Genomic DNA, 20,718 nt, shown 5'->3' with positions numbered 1-20,718 from the left:
AACCACGAGGAGTGGGGGCTCAGGACACAGTTCCAAGGGTCTCGGGTCACCCCAGGCAAGCGGGGCTCTGGAGCCCCTAGCCCAGCCTCTGCAACAGGATTCTACACGCATCAGCTCCAACTGGAGGCCTCATGTAGAAGAGTCAGGGTGAACAAACGGTCCTGACACTGGAAGGAGAGAAGACTGGGGGCGCTGGGCCCTGTCTGGGGCCTCGGGGGGAAGGCCCCACTCTGCTCGAAAGTGGCGGGTGTGGCTGGTCTCACCGAGCTCCATCCATCCGTCTGTACCACGCAGAGCGGGGGCACGTCCCGGATGGGCATGCTGGGGTTCAGAGGTGGGTGGTCCTCTCCCTGGGGACACCAGCCCCCACCCGGCGTCCCCCACGCGTGTCCAGCTCAGGGTCCATTCATCGCGCAGCAGGCACACCCATGTCCGCCCAGGCCACAGTCTGATGCAGAAGCGGCCGCCGTCACGGACACTCCCTTCTGAGTGGGCCGCACTGTCATCGTCCTCCCGAAACACAGGGCTCCGCCGGCTCCGGGCACGGCCGCGGCTATTCTTAGTGCCCAGGGATCCAGAATTAAAACAGAGGAAGCGCCGGCTGCCTTGGTGGTTTGGGAACTTCCCTGAATATAAGGTTCCAGGCACGGAAATCCCACAGCCAAGAACGACTTGGTGTGGACAGCGGTAAAGGAACAATGGCTTATGCAACGGGGCCAGGTGCGCCGGAGCAGCCAGCACGGGGGAGGGTGCCCTCCGGGGGAGGCAGGACCGGGCAGGTTTGAGACCAAAGAGAGGGGGCCGCATTCCATGAGGACGCGCCTCGCTGGGCAGGGCAGGGCCTCCGGGCACACGGCGGGCGGCCAGCGGATGACCCCAGAGTGTGTGGATGAGGCGCTGCACGAAACAGAGGCCTCCAGGACTGAACTGGACCCCAGCGCATCACAAAGGACCAGGCGCGACAGTGGGCCCCTCTAGAGGGGCCCCCAGGACAAGACCGCTGTGCAGGCTCAGACGAGACTGAGCGCACAGGGCCTGTCCTGCACATCCCGGAGCTGCCCCAACCACAGCCCCCCGGAAGCTGCAGGGCCCAGCTTGTCTTTGGGAGACGACCGAGGCCTGAGGGCCCATGGCAAGGGCACGTGCAGCCCCCGGGTCTCCCGGTAACGCATCCCCTCGGTGACCTCCCTCCAGGCCGGCAGGCCCACTGGGGGCTGCCCTCAGCCCAGGCCCTCCAGTGCCACCAGCTCAGAAAAGCACCTGAGCCAGCAGTCACCCCGGGGGAAGATGACAGGCAAGGAGCGTGACTCCCTCGACGAGCCGGTGCTCAGCTCTCACGGGCCTCAGGCCGGGGACCTGGGCCATGAGGGGACTCCCCGAGACCAGCGCGGCACCCCTCACCCTGCCCGATCCAGAAGGCTCTCCACGCTCACCTGGAAGGCCCGGGAAGGCCCCTGCCACTCCTCTGCCCACACTCCTGCAGGGGCGCCTGGTGCAATGGGAGTCTGAGCCCAGGACCCCTGGGGGCTGAGGGCCCAAGGACCCAGCCCTCCCACCACTGCCCCCTCCCTGAGATCCGGCATCCTGGCCATCTCCCTACTGGTCCACACACAGACCAGCCAGGCCTGCACCCCAGGGCCTCTGCAGCAGCTGCTCCCATTGCCCAGACACTCTCCTCCCGGACAGCCAAGGGCTCCCTGCTGCAGGCCTCTCAACACCACCGTGTCGCGGGGGACCTTGGGGAGGGGGCTTCAGGGCCTTCCGTGAAACAGCGGGCCCTGCCCCCTCCTACCCCTTCTTCTCTGTCTCCCTCTTTGGAAACGTCGCCAGGAGACATGCCTGCTCGGTTGTCTCCTCCACCAGCACGCCAGCCTCCCCGACCCCTGGCGGGTCCCTGCACGAGGGCCAGGCAGTGAGTGTGCAGGATGAACACCGAGTGGGCAGGGGAAGGCCCAGCCGCCTCTGCCTGGGAAGGGCCCCGTCCGCCCAGGAACTCATCTCCAGAGCCCTTGGTGAACACTGGCCCTGTTGTTCCCAACAGCCCCACATGCACAGGCGTGCGCGGCTACACCCAAAACGTGAAGAGAGGAGGTGGCTGCACGTAAGAACACCTAGAACGACTGTCGCCCAGTAAGGAAGCAGAGAGGCCTGCAGCCTGCCCAGGACTGTGGTCCTCCTGCTGCCCCCGCAGACGCTGGGCTCCTCCCGGGATCTCACTCCACCCCCTTGGGGAAAGTTACCTTATGGCACAGAAAGGCAGCTGGAGCTCCAGTCATCACAACCACACTCCAGACTGTTTTAAGGGGAAGGGGAAGGAGAGCAAAGGAGCCTCCCCAGCTGCCTGCCTGTCTTTTGGGTAAATTTCCAGAACCACCCCCCAACACTCGCCCCCCATCTCATCCCACCTCATCCCACCCGGACACAACCAGGGTTCCTATGAGATGCTTGGCAGGTGTCAGACTCAACTGGTGCCCTCCCAGCCCTGGTGGGGCACCCCTGAGGCGCCGCTCACTTGCTCACCATGAGGATACGCCGGTAGCTGTCCCGGTCAATGCCCCAGAGCTTGAGGTCCGTCTTGGCCTTCACGGTCGCTGCCCTGGGGGTGCCATAGATGAGGGCCAGCTCCCCAAAGCTCCCGCCTTCACTGATGCTGGTCACCCACTCTCCGTTCACGAACACCTGCAAGGGTCAGGGGACAGTGTCGGGGGCCTGGGGTCACCCGCCCTCTGTCCACACACACCTGCAGGGCATGGGGACTGGGGGCTGAGGTCACACTGCCACTTGCTGCATGGGGAACCCTCCACAGCACCCCCGGGGGGCAGGAGGTCCCTGCACCCCCAATGCCTCACAGGTGGTGGGACTCAGCTGTGCTCTGCCCTGCCCAGGACCAGCCAAGGTGCCCACCTCACGCCCAGGCCCGCCCAGACCAAGGCTGGACAGGCACAAAGGTGGAGATGCCGTCGGTGCCGACCCTGGCCAGGCCCCAGGGGATGCACCACTCAGGACCCCCACCTCCCAGGCCAGGCCGCACTCTGCTCCTCACCAGCTGGAGATGGCCACCTGCTGGGCCCCGGGGCGGGGGCCACCCCACCAGGCATCACCCTGCCGGGATGCTCACGCCCCACCTAGGCGACCCCTCCAACCCAGCCGCCTCATTCACAAGCTGCCCTCCTGTCCGTAAAGGCTCCATGTAGCAGCTGGGCCCTCACTCACCTCCACCAGCAGGCCCCGCGGCCCAGGAGGAGCCAGGCCCCCAGAGTCCCCCGGGGCCCCCCCGTCCCTCGGGCAGCGCCCAAGCGCCCAGGCCTGCGGTCAATGGGAGTGGAGGCCAGCGCCCAGGGCTGAGCCCAGAGGCGGACAAGGTTCCCTTTCAGCTGGCGAGGGCGGTGGCCTCGTACAGTGTCGCGACTATGCATTGACTGCAGGTCCTCGTCCTGCCAGAATGGCCCGGATTGTTCATTATGTGGATTCGCTTACTATCAGCTAACACAACCTCTGTTCATTGCCTCGGTGTCAATGAGCTTAAAGAATGGCTCCCATTGGCAAAAAGCGTGCGTGTCGGGGAAGAATGGATTGCGACGAATCATGGAAGCAATTCTTATAGACTCAATGACACATTATCTTGACCATGACTGAGGCTCAGAATCGCCCGTCTGTGGGCGCCACGCCGGTGATACTGTGTGCGGTGTGAGCAGGGTGGGGAGAAGGGCCGGCCTGCTGAGCACAGGGCGTCAGGAGGACGATACGACACGCAACCCTTCGGGGAGCCCCCCAGGCGGGGACCTCCTCCCACAAGCACTGGCCCGCCCCGCCGGCCTGCACAGACCCGCCAGGAGCCAGAGGAGACACAGCAGCTCCCACGCGGCGAGGCCCTGGGGCCAGGGCGAGGCCCATCCTCCCACAGGCAGGGCGCGTATCTGCCAGGCTCTGCCCCGAGATGCTCTCCACCGGCACATCCCCGGAGCCTCCGGTTGTCCCAAAGGGACCAGAGTCCACAGAGGGGCAGGCACGGCGCCGGGGCCTGGCCTGGCCGGCCCTCCACATACGGGGCTCACATGTCCGCAGAGCGTGCGTGGCTCACATGTCGTGTCCGTAAAGCCCACGCGGGGCTCGCGTGTCTGTAGCACCCTTTATGCCTGATCACGACCCCATGTGTGCAGCGCTGAGCTGTCCCGCCACCCAGGTCAGGCACTGAACATCTCCCGGGGCCAGGATCTCCCAGGGCCCTCCCGCGCTTCGTGCCTGAGGGTGTCCGTGGGGCAGCTGGCCTGGGCCCCCACGCTGCATGCCGAGTGCTGGGTTTGGCCCACAGTTCTCACGGCCGCACCAGCACTACCCGTGGGTGATGGACGCCGCCCAGCCTCAGCTCTGATGCGGCCACGAAGCTCCCCGCAGGTGACTCAATGCCCTCCTCTCTCACGCGTGAGGCAAGGTGGGGACCCCCGGTCCGCTGAGCAGCACCCCCAGTCTGCACCAGCTCACCCTCCCCCTTGGCGCCGGGTCACCACAGCGCCGCAGCCTCGGGGGAAGAGGGAGCCACTGCCTCGGGTGCCTGTGGGGCAGGCCGGCCGCCCCATCACCCCCTGAAGAGACAAGGCCCCGGGAGCAGGGCAGGCGCTCAGCAGCCCCGCTCCCCCATGGTGCCCCGAAGAGCGGGCAGGTGGCTGCCACTGCAGGGCACACCCCAGCGAGGGCAACTTGGCCAGAGCGCGTCCCTGGGGGCCATGAGGACCCCTTTCCTCACTAAGCCCCGACCGCATCCTCAGAGACGTCAGAGAAAAGCATTGTGTAGAACCAAGGAGGGGCCAGGCCGCCCCCCGAGCACAAAGGCCCATCCTTCTCGGGACACTGGCCGCTGTCAGCACGGCCGCGCAGCCCGGCCCCACCCGGCTGGCACGCAAAGGGGCTCCCTCGGGCTTTGTTTCATTCTTGTTGTTCCTTGTGTAGGGGAGGGGCGGGAGGCCGCCCTGGCAGCACCCACGCTCCCGGCGCCACTGCAGGGTCTCCAGGCACCCCAGCCGCTGTTCCCGCAGGCTCATTCAGTCGCTGGCACCCCGGGTCACCCCAGCGCCCGGGGTGCCCTGCGTGTTCTCACCGCTGGCTTCAGCAGCAGAAAACACGCAGATTCCAGTTCACAGGGACTCACTGACCAGCGGCTCAGCAATGATTATTCAGATGTGATCGTTCTTAAGGGCTCCCCTGGTGGCTCAGCTGGTAAAGAATCCACCCACGATGCGGGAGACCTGGGTTCCATCCCTGGGTTGGGAAGATCCCCTGGAGAAGGGAAAGGCTACCCACTCCACTATTCTGGCCTGGAGAAGTCCACGGACTATAGTCCATGGGGTCGCGAAGAGTCAGACACGACTGAGTGACTTTTTCACTTTCAATTGTCCTTAAAACAAGCTGCAGGCACCGGAGAGAAAGGAGGAAGATGATTCAGGGAAGAGCCACCATACGAGACTTTCGAGGGGCAAACTCAAGCCCAGCCCAAGGGGTCCTGTGCAAAGACCAGGGGTGAAGAGAGTTGGAGGCAGATGGGACAGGACGTGCAAAAAGCCCGAGGCAGGACTGGACTCGGAAGATCCGTATGCAGCAAGACCGTGTGGGGAGGCCACGCAGAGAGGCCACATAGGGGCCACGAGGTGGAGGCCACGAGGGGGAGGCCATATGGGGAGGCCACGAGGGGGCACGTGGGGGCCACGAGGGGAGGCCACGAGGGGCCAAGTGGGGAGGCTACACGGGCCACCAGGGAGAGGTGTGTCTCGGGACCACTGAAGGTTCTGGCAGGGCTGAGGCCAGCTCACAGCCAGGACGCACCCCCTGCTACAGCTGGAGCCCAGCTTGGGGCGCCCAGAGGAGAGCAAGGGTCAGTGAGGGGTGTCCCAGACTTTGACCAGGTTCCTTGACAGGTGGTCTGCAAACCAGGTGCACAGCATAGCCTGGGAACCTGCCCCCCAACAACGACTGACCGATCCAGAGCCCCAGGGGTGCGGCCCAGGATGTCGGCAGGTGACGCTGATGCCCACCCACCGTGGACCAGCTCTTGTTCCAACGTTGGACAGAGGTGGAGGTGGTGACTAAAGACACAGGAATCTGCTTGATGACACCCCCAAAGCAGCACCACGGTCCCAGCCCCACCTATCCAGACAGCCAGAACACATGAGGCTGCCTGCCCGCCTGCTCCTACCCACAAGGACACTTCAGTTCAACATGCGATGCCACAGAAAATAGAAAATCCATTGAAGCAACTGGGTAACTGGAGACAGTCACCGAGTGACCCACTTGCTGGAGGGGGTGTTGTCCCACGACCTCAGACCTGCCCCCTCCTGCAGGTATTTCCCACGTAACCCGGAGCCGCCCGGGCGAGGAAGCAAGCCGGGCGTGCCAGCTGCTGTTGTTTTTGGTTCCACAGGCGATGAGAAAAGTTAATGGCCCAGCTCCTCCGCGTCCCGGGCTCCAGCCACAAAAAGTGGGGGCGTCTGGGCAGGTGAGCCCAGGTCCACAGCCGCTCTTCCAGGGTAAACCGGGTCGCGAGCCTAAGGCCTCTTTAGTCCAAGAGCCTGGAGGGGTTGGGGGGCTGACTGACCCGTTTCGCCTGAGAGCAGCTCCCCCAAGTCTCTCTGCTGGACCCCGTCTGTGGAGCCCGAGCCACGTGGGTGACGACATGGGGTCAGCGTCCTCTCCCCGGTGACCGGCCACCAGCTTGGTCCACTCTGTGGACCCGCCACGCTCTCGGCCCTCCCCCGCAAACCTCACACTCCCCGGGGGTCCACAGGCAGGACCCCATCGGGCCCCTGTCCCGTCTGGAGGGCCACGTGCTCCAGGGTGACCGCGCAGCCTGTCGGGGGCCCAGTGTGGAGTATGCATAGGGGCCGACGCCCTCCCCAAGCTCTCGTCACGTCACCAGCACCACGGGGGGGCTCTGGGTCACCTGTTCCCCCATTCCAGAGCAGCTTCTGGCCACAGTGGGGTCTCCAGGGCCTCCTCAGAGACCCAGGAGGGTGAAGGTTCCCCAATTGCCCTCTGTGGGTGAGACACTGCAGGAAAGCTTCACAGCCAGTTGGGGGCCACGGCCGCCCTGCACCTAGGAAGTGACCAGCCAGCAGACAGCACCCAGAGCAGGATGCCCAGGTCCCACACGGCCCGTCGTCCACAGCAGCGCTGGTCACAGCGGCAGCCACGTGGCGGGCACGATCGCTGATGAACAAGACAGGGGTCCTTTCCGTGACTCGGCGGACAGGCCCGGAGCTCTGCCACCTGCTGCAGCATGGACCAGCCTTGGGAGGCGACGCTCAGTGGGGTGAGCCCGACCCAGGGCAGACGCCGTGTGGCTCCGCCCCTACGAGGCCCCTGGAGGCATCAGGCTCACAGAGATGATGGAACACAGCGGGCAGGGGCTGGGGAGGACCCGGGGTTAGACTTTAACGCGGACAGAGTCTCAGTTTGGGAAGACGAGATGTCCTGGAGATGGTGGTGGGAGGGCCACGTGACAATGTGAATGTGTTCACGGCCCCGAACTGGACACCTAAAGGTCAAGATGCAGCTTTTACGGTGTGTGTACTTTACCGACCGAAAAATAAAAACCAGAACACCCGGCGAGCAGGCTGACCGGCCGTGACCCACGGAGCCAGACGGCCTGGGGCGCCCTGTCCCCCGAGGCCCCCCCACCTCTGGAGGCTGGACGCGGCTGTGCCCACAGACGTCTGGTGAGGTGGGAGGGGCCCGGGCCAGGGCAGAGCCCGGGTACGGCAGGCTCCCCCCAGGAGGCCCCAAAGCACCAGGTGCCCGGACGGCCTGGCGGGAAGGAAAGTGCTCCTGAGCCACGAAGCTGGCCGTGGAGCGCCCTTCCAAGTGGAAATGCTATGTTCCATGAATAAAACAAATTGGGAGATATTTTTATACTTAGGAAGACGGATTATAGCTCTCGGCGGTACACACGCTGCGGCCGGCACTGTCCGCATCTCCCTGGAAAACCGTAATTTAAACCGAGCTGGTGCTTCTGGCATCCGGTCAGCCGGCCACTGCCCCCAGGGCACTGCTGGCGAGGGGGCAGCTTTCAGAAGGGGGCTCTGGATGGCCACCCCCAAGCCCTCCTGTTAAAGGCAGAGTGGGGCCTCTGAGGGGGGCCCCAGGGTGTCTTGAGGGCTTCAGGGTCACAGTGCAGTGGGCCTGGCCTCTGCTCCCCAGAGGCCCCTACAGAGCCCCCAGGACCCTCACATGCTTCCGGTCCATGGTCCACGGTCACTTCCCCACCCCTGAAGGCAGGGCCAGAAGCACGGCTCCAGACCAGGAGAAGCTGCACTTGCAGACCCGGAGCAGGGACGACAGCCAGGGTCAGGACGCATCCGGCCACTCTGCCCCCGGGTTCCTGATGGAGCACCTCTGGTCCTCTGCACGTGGCCGCCCCCACGGCCCACACCTCAGGCTCCCAGCCACCCCGCACCCACCGGCCACTGGAGGAGCCGCTGAGGCCGACACAGGGACAGCCTTGCAGTCACCACCTTGCCCCATCTGGGCCGACAGCCCGAGCTGGAGACCACAGCCAGGAGGCAGCATCCGCCCACGGGCCTGAGCATCTGGGCTCCAGGAGCCGGGGGTGGGGCTCCATGCTAACCTTCTGGGCTGACATAGAGATGCCGTGGCTCAGGCATGTGGGCCCAGGTCTGTGTGGAGGACGTAGGCAGGGGCGCATGTCTCATGGGACCCCAACACCCTTCAGGTTGCTAGACAGACAAGGACGGGACTCTGGGCCACAGGGAGGCCGTGCCCATGTCTGCTGGCCAGGGAGAACCCAGGCTTGATCATCTCAACTCTCAGGGAGCCCCATGCTCTGGGGGAGCCCAATGGCTCTGCCTGGGTGGGGTCCTAAAGGATGGGTAGGAGTTTGCAAGGCAGAGCAGGGATAAGAACAGGACAGGACGGCCAGAGGCTCACTGGGAACTACCTTCTCAGCCGTCTCCCCCACCCCCACTACCCCGAGGGCAGGGCCATGTCCCCAAGAGTGTATCCTCAGGGCTCTGCAAGTGCCCAGCAGGAGACAAGCGCTCACTAGACATCTGAGCCAGAAAACGAGGGCCAGATGGAGGGCAGAGGCCTAGGAGCGGGAGAAACTGGCAGAGCTCAGGCCCCGAGTGACTGGGGCCCGGGCCACGAGTCCGCAGCCCTGCGGGGGCCCCGGCGGCCGGGTCCGAGGCGCTGCAGCCCATCTTTCTCTCTGAGGCTGGCTCTGTGACCGGCTGGCAGCCGGGGTCAGCCAGCCTGCGGCCTCCCCCACCGCCTCCCCTGGGGCCCTCCCTCCGGCTCCCGCCTCAGTTTCCTCTGTCGGGGGAGACAGGATGGCCCCTGCCTGAGGACTGCTCCAGGCCTGAGCCCGGGATGAGAGAAACCCCAAGCCTGTGCGGCTCGCCCAGAGGTCCCCACACTGTCACCTCCTGTGGCTCCAGAAGATGAGGGCCACAGCCACGTGGACACAGGCTTGCTGCTGGGGGACATGAGGAGAAAGTGCCCCCCACCTGGGATGCCCGGCTGGCCGCTGCCCTGAGGATGGGCAGGTGGTGGGAGCCAGGGGGCTCCGTCTCATGGAGGCTCGGACGGGGGTGTGGGAGCCACCACCCCAGCACTGGCGCCTGGGACCCAAGTCCAACATAGGGTCCTTGAGGACACGTGCTGACTCTGCGGGACCCGGGACAGACTCGCCCTGCGTGTGGGGGGCAGGGGGCTCCAGAACGTGTGCAGCCAGCCTTAAACAGACACCCCAAGGTCAGGTGTGCAAGCTGGACTGAATCACGGCTACAGGCAGAACCTCAGGGGAGGCGGACGGCTGGCAGCCCACGTGGGGGACACGCTCATCGAGCCGACGGGGAGGCGGGAGGGGGCGCGGGAGGGCAGACAGCAGCACAGGCTGAGTCGCACGCTCGGAGGAGCCCACGTGGGGCCCCGGGGGAGGTCGGGGCTCAGCCTGCAGTCAGGTGATGGAGGAGGTGCTTCTCCAAACAGGGCCTGGGCCCCCCCGCTGGAGACTGGGCAGTAAAGAGAGGATGTGAACAGAATCGGAGGGCACAGCATCCCGGGACGGACACAGCCTGGTTCCACCACAACGCCAGAGCCACGGGGCCCCTGGGTGTCCGAAGCGCGTGAGGTGCGCCAGCCTGTCGGGTCGGGCCCCCAGGGCCGCGGTCGGCTCAGCAGGAACTGACAGCAGGGGCCGTGGCCGGACTGACACCGGCTGCCCTTACCCCACTCTCGCTTGGATGTGCCTGCAGTACCTTTAACGTGAACTCGGTGGCTTCTGGGCTGAAAAACCGGAAACACACCACCCAGACCGGCCTTCTAGGCCTGAGTGTGGGCACAGACAGGCGCTGCCATCCAGAGAACGTCGGGGATACTCACGTCCACCTCTCCCTGGTCGATCACGTAGAAGTTGTCCCCTTCGTCCCCTGCGAGGGAAGAAAAACAGACGCGTGATGTGAGGAGGCGGGCTTTCATCTTTCTGGTAACGAACCATCTTACGACGCTGCTTCCTAGATCTCTGCCAAGCAAGGCCGAGTCTCACCCATCTTTAAAAATACTTAAGTGGAAGCTGTGCGTACGAAGGTGGTGAACACAGTGACCTACTTCACACTCGTCGGGAAACGGTTACCACAGTCAGGCTGGCAGAGCGTCCTCTCCTGACACCACTGCCATCTGAAGTCCACGGCCGTCGAGCCGCCAGGACTCAGTACAGCTCCTCAATTTTTTTAACGATGAGAAGGTTATCCCGTGGCTCAGCTGTAAAAAGAATCCGCCTGCCAATGCAGGAGAGACACAAGCTCGATCCCTGGGTCAGGAAGATCCCCTGGAGGAGGAGATGCCAGCCCACTCCAGTATTTGCCTGGATAATGCCATGGACGGAGGAGCCTGGCAGGCTGCAGCCCGTGGGGTCGTAAAGAATCAGACATGACTGAGTGCCGAGGCTGTCAGACCACATTCACACATGCTAACTTGTGAAGTGGACTGTTACGCAGGCTCATAGTGACCTGTCTCAAGGACAGACAATAAGAGTGTCGTGATAAATACATCCGTAAGTAAATAACCAGCCCTTCGCAGGGGCTCCTGGCGGCGTACCTTGCTGTATGACGGTCTCCCCGGCGATGTGTGTGACGGGGAACATGGCGTCGAATATGTCGCTGCAAAAGAAAGCATGAAGTGTGGGGGCCGGGGGGGCGCTGGGGGCCGCCCTGCCCTCCACACGGCTCCTGCTCCCTGGCTCGGAGCAGGTGAAGACCCCAGGGACCCCTGCCCTGCACAGCCTGAGGATTTATGAAGACGGAATCATTCGGGACAGACTCCACTCACAGAAGACAAAGCATAAGGGGACCATTCCCACGAGGACACGGCAACCAGTCCTGACTCCATTTCTACCTTTTTCCAGGGAAACCCTTTCCATCTAAGGGAGTTGAGATGCTGGACACAGAAACAGGAAGAAACCAGACTCTCTTAACTGCTCGCTTAACGGGCACAGAGGCTCGAGGCTGGCGCGGGTTGTGCCCACCAGGCAGCCTGGCTGTTTTGTCTCCCGAGTCTGCTGTGAGATGGACCCTCAAGCGGGATGGGGGTGCAGGGAGCTGGGGACGTGGGGGAGCACCCACGTCCGCCGAGGAGCCTTTACCTGCTCTGGACAGCAACCAGGTGCAAACGCCAGGGTCCAGACACTGGAATCCAACCACCAACCACCATCCCTGGGGAGGCCACCAACCCCCGGGCACATGTCTCCCCAGAAGTGAGACGCTGGGCCCCTTTGGGCAGGGGGTTCTCAGGGGTCTTGGAAACGGGTCAGTGGAGGAGCCCCCAGGAAACAAACACAGGGCCAGAGACCCAACCGGCCTGCGCCCGCCCGCTCCCCGGGCCCAGGAAATATAAACACGTCTGAAAGCCGTTGCTTTCGTCTATTTAAACGCTTCTTTGTCTCCCTGGAGGAGGGGGCGGGGGGAGCAGGTGAGGGAGGGTGGGGTGCGGGAGACCCCAGACCGACCCGCACGGACGCCGTCCTCTGCTTGGCTGAGTCTCACTCCTGCCTCCAGACACACCTCAGCCCCCGAGCCCCGCCTCCCCGACACTGTCGGTGGGGATGCAAATTGGTGCCGCCACTATGAGAACAGTATGGAGGTTCCCGAAAAAGAATAAAAATAGAGCTGCCATATGATCCTGCAATCTTACTCCTGAGAGCGGGACTGGAGAAATTTCTGATTCAAAAAGACACATGCAGCCCAACATTCACAGAAGCAGTGTTTACAACAGCCAGGACGTGGAGGCAACCTCGGTGCCCATCAGCAGAGGGACGATTCACAGAAGCAGTGTTTGGAGGCAACCTCGGTGCCCATCAGCAGAGGGACGATTCACAGAAGCAGTGTTTACAACAGCCAGGACGAGGAGGCAACCTCGGTGCCCATCAGCAGAGGGACGATTCACAGAAGCAGTGTTTACAACAGCCAGGACGAGGAGGCAACCTCGGTGCCCATCAGCAGAGGGACGGATGAGCAAGACGTGGTGCATCTATGCGATGGAGTATTGTTGTTTTTGTCGTTCAGTTGCTCAGTCGTGTCCGACTCTTGGCGACCCCATGCACTGCAGCATGCCAGGCCTCCCTGTCCTTCACCATCTCCCAGAGCCTGCTCAAACTCATGTCCATTGAATCATTGATGCCATCCAACCCTCTCATCCTCTGTTGTCCCCTTCTCCTCCTGCCTTCAATCTTTCCCAGCATCAGGGTCTTTTCTACCCTGGAATATTACACAGCCATAAAAAAGAATGAAAGCCTGCCATTTGCAGCAACATGGATGGATTTGGAGAGCTTTAGGCTAAGTCAGATAAAAAAAAATACCATATAATCTTACTTATATATGGAACCTAGAAAAAAGAACACACTAGTGAATACATCGAGAAAGCAGCACTCAAAGGCACAGAGGGCTAGTGGCTGCCAGTGGGAAGAGGGGGCAGTGCGGGCAGAGAAGAAAGAGGCACAAAGACTCTGTAGAAACTAAATAAGCCACAAGGATGCACAGTACAGGGGAAGCAGCCAGTATTTTGCAGTAACTATAAATGGAAGATCACCTTTAAAAATTACGAATCACCATGCTGTACACCTGGAACACATATTGTAAATCAACTAGAACTCAATTAAATAAACAGCACTGAAGAATCCCAACTCGATACATTTCTGGGAAAAAAAAAGAATCATGCAAACAGAGCCGTTCCATCTTGGGCTTGTTACTCTCAGCCCGAAAGTAGATTAAATGTTCGTCACAGCTAATTCCAGCAGCACAGACAGTTTGGCTTTTGCTTATTTTAAATCTAAACCCCACTGCCCAAGCGCCATTTTAAAATAAGGCTAATTCTTGACTTGCAAGTAAATGTTTAGAGCACATCCTGCTGGTAAGTTACTTGTTTTGACCTTGGAAACCAGACGTCCGAAGCCACTATGGTCAAGCCAGTGGCCAAGGCCACCGAGCAAGGTGCCTGGGAAAACAGTCCTGAGACGAGGCAGGAAGAGGCTGTCTGGGGTCGGGGTGGGCCTCGGCCCTGAGATGCCCCCGGCCTGGGGGGTGGGCACTGGGCGTGCCTAGTCCCAGCTCCCAGAACATCCACCCCCGGGAGGGCCGCACCGCGCTGACACCTCCCAGGCCATGAAGGGTTCTCAGCCACCTGCTGTCCCCATCCTGGCAGAAGCCAGACCCTGGCCCTGCAGCCCTGGGGTGAAAGCACTCTGCCATGGAAACCAGGCCTTTCTGGAGGGCCACCTCTGCAGACGAGAAACGTTCTCTCTGGTGGTCGGAGAGCCCCCACTCCTGGGGTGAAATATCAGCCAAGTCCTTCCAGCCTCTGTGATCTGACTTCAAACCTGCTCTCAGGACGGCTGGCCTCCCAGATTTGACCACGTGGAGCTGGGGGCTTGGCGTGGCCCCAAACCCCAGGGCCCAGCAGAGGGGTTCTGTGGTGGCCCGGACCAGGCTGGGCGGTGCCGTGGCCCCCGCTGCCTCCGACGGGCATGCGAGCACCGCTGGGAGCCACAGGCGTCTTAAAGCCCAGATGCAGATTAGCGGCCCTGAGTTCACAGCAGTGGGGATCGCTCTTGTTGAAGAGTCCTCCCCCTTCTCCCTTCTTCCCTGAGCTCTGGGGCTTGTACTGAGATTTGAGAGGTTTCCTTTGGGTTGTGGGCTTCCCTGATGGCTCAGTTGGTAAAGAAACTGCCTGCAATGCAGGAGACGTGGGTTCGATCCCTGGGTCGGGAAGATCTCCTGGAGAAGGGAATGGCAGCCCACCCCAGTATTCTTGCCTGGAGAATGCGATGGACAGAGGAGGCTGGCGGGCTACAGTCCATGGGGTGGTGAGAGTCAGACACGACTGAGTGACTAGACCACCACCACCACCTTTCCTTTGCACGTTTTCTCTTACAACACGGAACCCGGAGGTGTGTGTGTGCCTCAAACCCCCAGGCGGCATCATGCCACGGAGCCCATCCTGTTTCTTCTGTGTTTTTCAGGAGCACATCTGGCTGCTTCTCACTGTACCCTCACGTGGGCAGGGAGAGAGGCTCTCTGGTGTCTTCTTTAAAGAACGTATATACTTATTTACCTGCTGTGCCGGGTCTTACTTGGATCTTTAGTTGGGAGATGTGGTATCTAGTTTCCTGACAAGGGACTGCACCCGAGCCCCTGCACTGAGAGGGCGGAGTCTCAGCCTCTGGACCACAGGGGAGCCCTCGTGTCTTCTTATCCCATCGTTGGAGTCCCACCTCACCTAAACCCCACCGCCCCCCAAATGCCTCCAGGAAGGCATTACTTCAGCAGGTGAATCCAGGGCACACGGTTGGGTCCAGAGCATCCTCTGCCAGATATTTCCATGAACACATTCAGACCTTCTGTCCATAGGAAGGGGGTCCAGCTTGTTTTCCCCGAGGGTCAGCCGACATTCCCAACAACATCCACTGATCACTCCATCCGGGGTTTACGGCCTGATGGGCGTGCCCCTCCAAACTCATTTGAAATTCACACAATGAGCTGGGCAGCTTTCTCATTCTCTATTTTCTGGAGCCACTTGTAAAAGGATGGACGGTTTGCTGAAGTTTTCACAGAATTCATCCATAAAACCTCTGAGACCTGGGCCTCTTTGTGAAGGGAGGTCACCACTGAAATTTGAGTGCTCTATTGATTGTTCATGGGCCAATGGTGCCCCATTTTCAAAGTTAGCTCCCAATATCTAAAAATTGAGAGATCTATAAATATCATAATTTTTGGGTTTTTTTTTGGATGGAAAAAAAAGGAATGTCTAGCAACATGGGGCCTTTGTTCTCATGAAGCAAGAACCAGGCCCCCTCCCCACCTGGTGGGAGAACAGGCTGTGTCTGCACGACCCCGTCTCCGGCCCCGGAGCCCAGCCTCTGTTTGCAGCCCCTGCCCTAGGGGCCCCCTGTGCAGAGCCAATGACAGCTGTACGTGTGGCCTTCACCAGGCGGGGGTCGTCCCTGTGACGAGTGCTCCCTCGATGGCAACCAAGGGGCCTGAAGGGACCCGGGGGCTGAGCGTCCAAGGAGCTGGCCCGCAGGGCATCGGGCACAGCCCTGGGTACCGCAGGAGAGCACCCAAGATGGCAACAGCCCTGTCTGTCCCACCAGGAGCCACCATGGCGATTCCTGCTGGCTCCAAACCCTGCACACACGGGGGCTCCTTCGCCCAGTCCCAGGAGGGACGCCAGCGGTGCGCTCCGCCCCTGGAGCTCAGCCAGTCTCGTGATCCGGTTATGGCCTTCTTATTCCCTTTTATTGGCTGACATTTCTGATATACTGCCGAACTGCTGCTGCAGGTGGCCTGACAGGTAAACACCCCCACCCCCAACCCCTGCAAAGAAACCTGTGGAAGCAAACAGGTTGGACCAGTTCTCCGAGCAAGGCCAGAGGCCACCCAGACCGGAGGGAGACGCCCACAGCCAACGGAGCCGCGCCTGCCCCTTCCAAGGCGGACTCGGCAGGTGGGGTGGCGAGAACCCCCCTGCACCCCGCCCTGGACCCCAACAATCTGCCCTTCCTCCAGCATTCTGTATACATGGGGAGGGGAATCCCCTGAACCCCAACAATCTGCCCTTCCTCCAGCATTCTGTATACATGGGGAGGGGAATCCCGAACCCCCAAAATCTGCCTTTCCTCCAGCATTCTGTATTCATGGGGAGGGGAGTCCCCTGAACCCCAACAATCTGCCCTTCCTCCAGCATTCTGTAAATGTGGGGAGAGGGAATTCTTGTGACTTTGAGCAAGCGCTGTGACAGTGACCACGGGACCACCTCCAGTCCTAAGGGGAAAACCTGCATTAGCAGTTCCGACGTTTCTGTGTCTTTATTTCTTTAAACACTTTATTCTGAAAAATGTCCAACTTTCCGAAGCACGGGGGTGGGGCTGTCAGAGCCAGGATGTGTGTTTCTGCCCCCCGCTGCTGAGGTCACAAGAGCAGCGCAGAACCGGGCACGGACGCTCCCGCCACGGGCGCGCACAGGGCGCATGCGTGCGGGACGAGCGCCAGCGCAACGCGAATTGGAAAAGGCCCCGGGTGCAGAAAGCACGTTCGAGGGATAGAGTGTTTTTTCCGACGTCGAAATGATGCCAGAAAGGGGAGGGGCACACCTGACCTGGAGGCCGCGGCTTCCCTGGGCTCACGTCAGCGTCACTCACGCTCCAGGAGCCAGGCCCACAGGCAGAGCCCCGGGGACCGACACCGCGGGACGCCCTGCTTTCTGTCGCCTGTCGCAGCCCCGGGGATGGGGGCTCTTGTCCACTGGAGCCAGCGCCCTGACAGGGTGCCTGGCTTGTGTTTAGGCTTTTCCACTGTTTGGGCTAAACTGACTGCAAGTTTCCAAATAATTCTCTCTAAGCAGCAATAACTCAGGCGTAGCTGTTCACGGCGTGGATACAGGGCTCCTGCTCCCTGCCGGAGGGCCGAGAGCACGGTGTTTATAAAACCCCGGGAGCCTCCGCCTCCGGGGACCGGAGCCACCGTGTCTGTGGCTGCCTCCTCAGCCACGATGCTGGGCACTTCTGAGATGCACACGAAGGCGTGACTGCATGGGGAGCACATTCACCGAGCCCCGGACGACCAGGCGAGTCCCACTGCACCTGGCACACCTGTGCAAATTAACGCAGCGAACCACACCCAGCCCCCCTCAGACCGCAGCGGGCTAAGCTGGAAACCAACAACAGAAAGGTGACCAGGTCCCTAAGTCCCGGAGACGAAGCAGCACGCTTCTAAATAACACACGGTTAAAAGAAGGTTCCGGAGAAACTGAAAACGTATTTAAATGAAAATGAAAAGGCAACTTAACAAAATCTGTGGGAGGCAGCAAGAGCCGCACTTGGAGGGGAACGCGCAGCGCTGAAAGTGCAGGTCTGAAAGGGGGAAAGACCTAAGGACACTTAGTAGAAAAGGAAGAGTGAGCCAACCCCAAAGCAGGCAAAAGAGAGAATTAGAGCAAAGCTTAAAATAGGAAATTAACAGAGGAAATCAATGAAATCAAAGCCGGTTCTCTGGAAAGATCAATAAAGACCTGTAAACCCCTCGCCATGGTAACCAAAAAGGTGGGCAGGACAAATTGAGACAGAGAGAATACACGGACAGCCAACGTCACAAACCAGAGAGAAGGCGTCACTACAGACCCCGCGGACTGACAAGGATCATAAAGGGGGACTACAAACAACTGCGCGTCCACAGACCTGACAGCTTAGAGGAAAGAGACCAGTTCTTTCAAAGATACAACCTGCCAAGACACACCCAAAGGAAGAAACCGAATCAATAAACACGCAACTACCCAGACAGGAAGCAGCAGGCCCAGGCGGACTCACTAGTGAATTCCACCAAACCTTTAAGTTAGAAATTACACCCATTCTCTGCAGTCTCTTCCAGACACAGAAGCAGAGGCAACACTTTCTAACTCATTCTGTGAGGCCAGAATTACCCTCATACCAAAACCAAAGATGCTACGAGAAAGGAAACTTACAGACCATTGTCTCATGAACATGGATGTAAAAATGCTCAGCAAAACACAGGAAATCAAACGCAACCCTGTATTAAAACATTTATACACCACAGAGAAGTGGGCTTTATTCCAGGCATGCAAGGTGGGCTCAGTACTCAAAAATCAAAGGTAATGCATCACATACCAGGGGTAAAGAAGAAAAATCATATCAAGAAATGCATAAGGAGCATTTGACAAAACTGAATATCCATTCATGATTCAAAAAAAAATACTCTCAGAAAAATAAGAATATGGAGATGTCCCTCAACTTAACAAAGAGCTCCAGAGACCCTACAGTTCACACCACACCTGGTGCTGAAAACCGGGATGCTTTCCCTCTAGGTGGGGACTCAGGCCAAATATATTTCCCTCACTACTCTTCATTAACGTCACATTGGAAAATCCCTAGCTAATGCAATAAGATGATGGATAAGAAAAGGAAATAAAAGCTATAGAGACTGGAGGGAATTCCCTGGTAGGCCAGTGGTTAGGACTCTGGCTTCCACTGCCAGGGGCCTGGGTTCAATCCCTGGTCAGGGAACTAAAATTCTGCAAGCGGTGTTGTGCAGCGAAGAAAAAAAGCTACAGACTGGAAAGGACGAAATAAAACTGTTTGCAGAAAATATGACTATGTAAAAACATCTTGAAGAACCAACAACAAAACAAAACCTTTGGAATTAATGTCATTACAACAAGGCTGTGGGATGCAAAGCTACTGTGCAAAAGGCAATCACTTTCCAGTATTTAAAATGGAAAAAAAATTACCACACCATTTACGTTAGCACGCCACAAAAATAAAACACTGAGGTGAAACCCTAACGAAATGTATACCAGATCTGTATGAGGAACTACCAAACTGACGAACAAAATTGAAAAACTAAACAAGCATCGTGCGGTCCCCCTCCCCGGCCCGGGCAACAGCTCTGGTCAGAGCCAGAGGGAGAAAGCCACCTCCCCTCTCACCCCCAGCAAAGACCGCGCGGAAAGGCCCCTGCCTCCTGACCGACGGCCATCCTAGGGCTGTGGCCCCTGTGGCCCCGGAGCCAGCGGCCAGAACCCCCGTGGCAGCCATGGTTCTGATGGAGGGAAGGTGCGCGGAGGCCCCGTCAGGCCTGAGCCCACACTGCAGCTGAGCAGGGCTGCAAACACCACCACCGCCTCTGCACGGCTCAGAACCCAGGGCCTGGGGAGCCCTACACACGGCTCAGAACCCAGGGCCCAAAGGAGCCCCACACCTCACTCAGAACCCAGGACCCGGGGAGCCCCACATGTGGTTCAGAACCCAGGGCCCAGAGGAGCCCCACACGTGGCTCAGAACCCAGTTCCCCTGGGCCCAGGGGAACCCTGCATGCAGCTCCGCCTCTACAAAGCCCCACTCTGCCACGTTGGGCGTCACGACGCTTGGGGTCTAGACACTTCCTCGAGGATTTCTTTCCAGAAGAGCTGCAGCCAACGGTCATCCAGCAGGGCCCAAGGCAAGCAGCGGCCCCCAGACCAGCGAGAGGCGCACACGGGAGGGCGCTGGGGCCCATCTGAGGCCCAGGCCGAGGTCACGCAGCCTCCCCACCATCTGGAGAGAGCCAGGCATGGCCACCGTGCAGGCTGAGAATCCTCAGCTACACAGTGGGGTGTCCTCACCGAGCACCCCAGAGGTGCCCCAAGCTCTGCAGCCTCCGCTGCTTCTCCCCAGCATCCCTGCACCCACCTCTAGGGACCCCCGGCTCCTCCTATCACCTCCCTGGGGTCCCACCCCCCCGGGATGACTCCTGAGGGCCCAGCCGGCCTGCACGGACGCCGCGCCCTGGAAACCCCAGGTCAGCGTGGGCTCCAGGATGCCGTCAGCACAGTGCACTGAGGCCCCACATGAACGCTGACAGCCACGGAGCCCCCTTCCCTACGAGACCCTGCAAGAACACTGACAGCCACGGAGCCCCGTCCCCAGTGAGACCCCGTGTGAACCCTGACAGCCACGAGCCCCATCCCCAACGAGACCCTGCAAGAACGCTGACAGCCACGGAGCCCCGTCCCCAGTGAGACCCCGTGTGAACCCTGACAGCCATGGAGCCCCGTTCCCAACGAGACCCTGCAAGAACGCTGACAGCCACGGAGCCCCGTCCCCAGTGAGACCCCGTGTGGACCCTGACAGCCACGGAGCCCCGTTCCCAATGAGACCCTGCAAGAATGCTGACAGCCACGGAGCCCCGTCCCCAGTGAGACCCCGTGTGAACCCTGACAGCCACGAAGCCCCGTCCCTAACAAGACCCTGCATGAACGCTGACAGCCACAGAGCTCTGTCCCCAATGAGACCCCGTGTGAACCCTGACAGCCACAAAGCCCCGTCCCTAACAAGACCCTGCATGAACGCTGACAGCCATGGAGCCCCATCCCCAATGAGACCCCGTGTGAACCCTGACAGCCACGAGCCCCATCCCCAGTGAGACTCCATGTAGACCCTGACAGCCACAAACCCCCGTCCCCAACGAGACCCTGCATGAACACTGACAGCCACGAAGCCCTGTCCCCAACGAGACCCCACATGAACGCTGACACCCACGAAGCTCCGTCCCCGGTGAGACCCCGTGTGAACCCTGGCAGCCACGAGCCCCATCCCCAACGAGACCCTGCAAGAACGCTGACAGCCACGGAGCCCCGTCCCCAGTGAGACCCCGTGTGAACCCTGACAGC

At 60.6% G+C, this 20,718-nt stretch overlaps 1 protein-coding gene across 2 annotated transcripts in view; it reads right to left on the bottom strand.

Annotated features, from left to right (window-relative positions):
• Positions 1 to 20,718, bottom strand: part of PRKAR1B (protein kinase cAMP-dependent type I regulatory subunit beta) — a 74,132-nt gene that overhangs the window by 20,008 nt on the left and 33,406 nt on the right. For both annotated transcript variants that reach the window (XM_061402411.1, XM_061402413.1), the window contains exons 5-7: positions 11,104 to 11,165; positions 10,390 to 10,436; positions 2,521 to 2,679 (exon numbers count right to left, since the gene is read on the bottom strand). In XM_061402411.1, the coding sequence (XP_061258395.1) occupies positions 2,521 to 2,679; positions 10,390 to 10,436; positions 11,104 to 11,165 (268 nt within the window). The remainder of the gene's footprint in view (positions 1 to 2,520; positions 2,680 to 10,389; positions 10,437 to 11,103; positions 11,166 to 20,718) is intronic.

The sequence above is a fragment of the Bos javanicus genome, chromosome 25 (genome assembly GCF_032452875.1).
Source record: "Bos javanicus breed banteng chromosome 25, ARS-OSU_banteng_1.0, whole genome shotgun sequence".
NCBI classification, from domain to species: domain Eukaryota; kingdom Metazoa; phylum Chordata; class Mammalia; order Artiodactyla; family Bovidae; genus Bos; species Bos javanicus.
The sequence above is the reverse complement of the archived record's forward strand: the minus strand, read 5'-3'. Positions and strand labels throughout refer to the sequence as shown.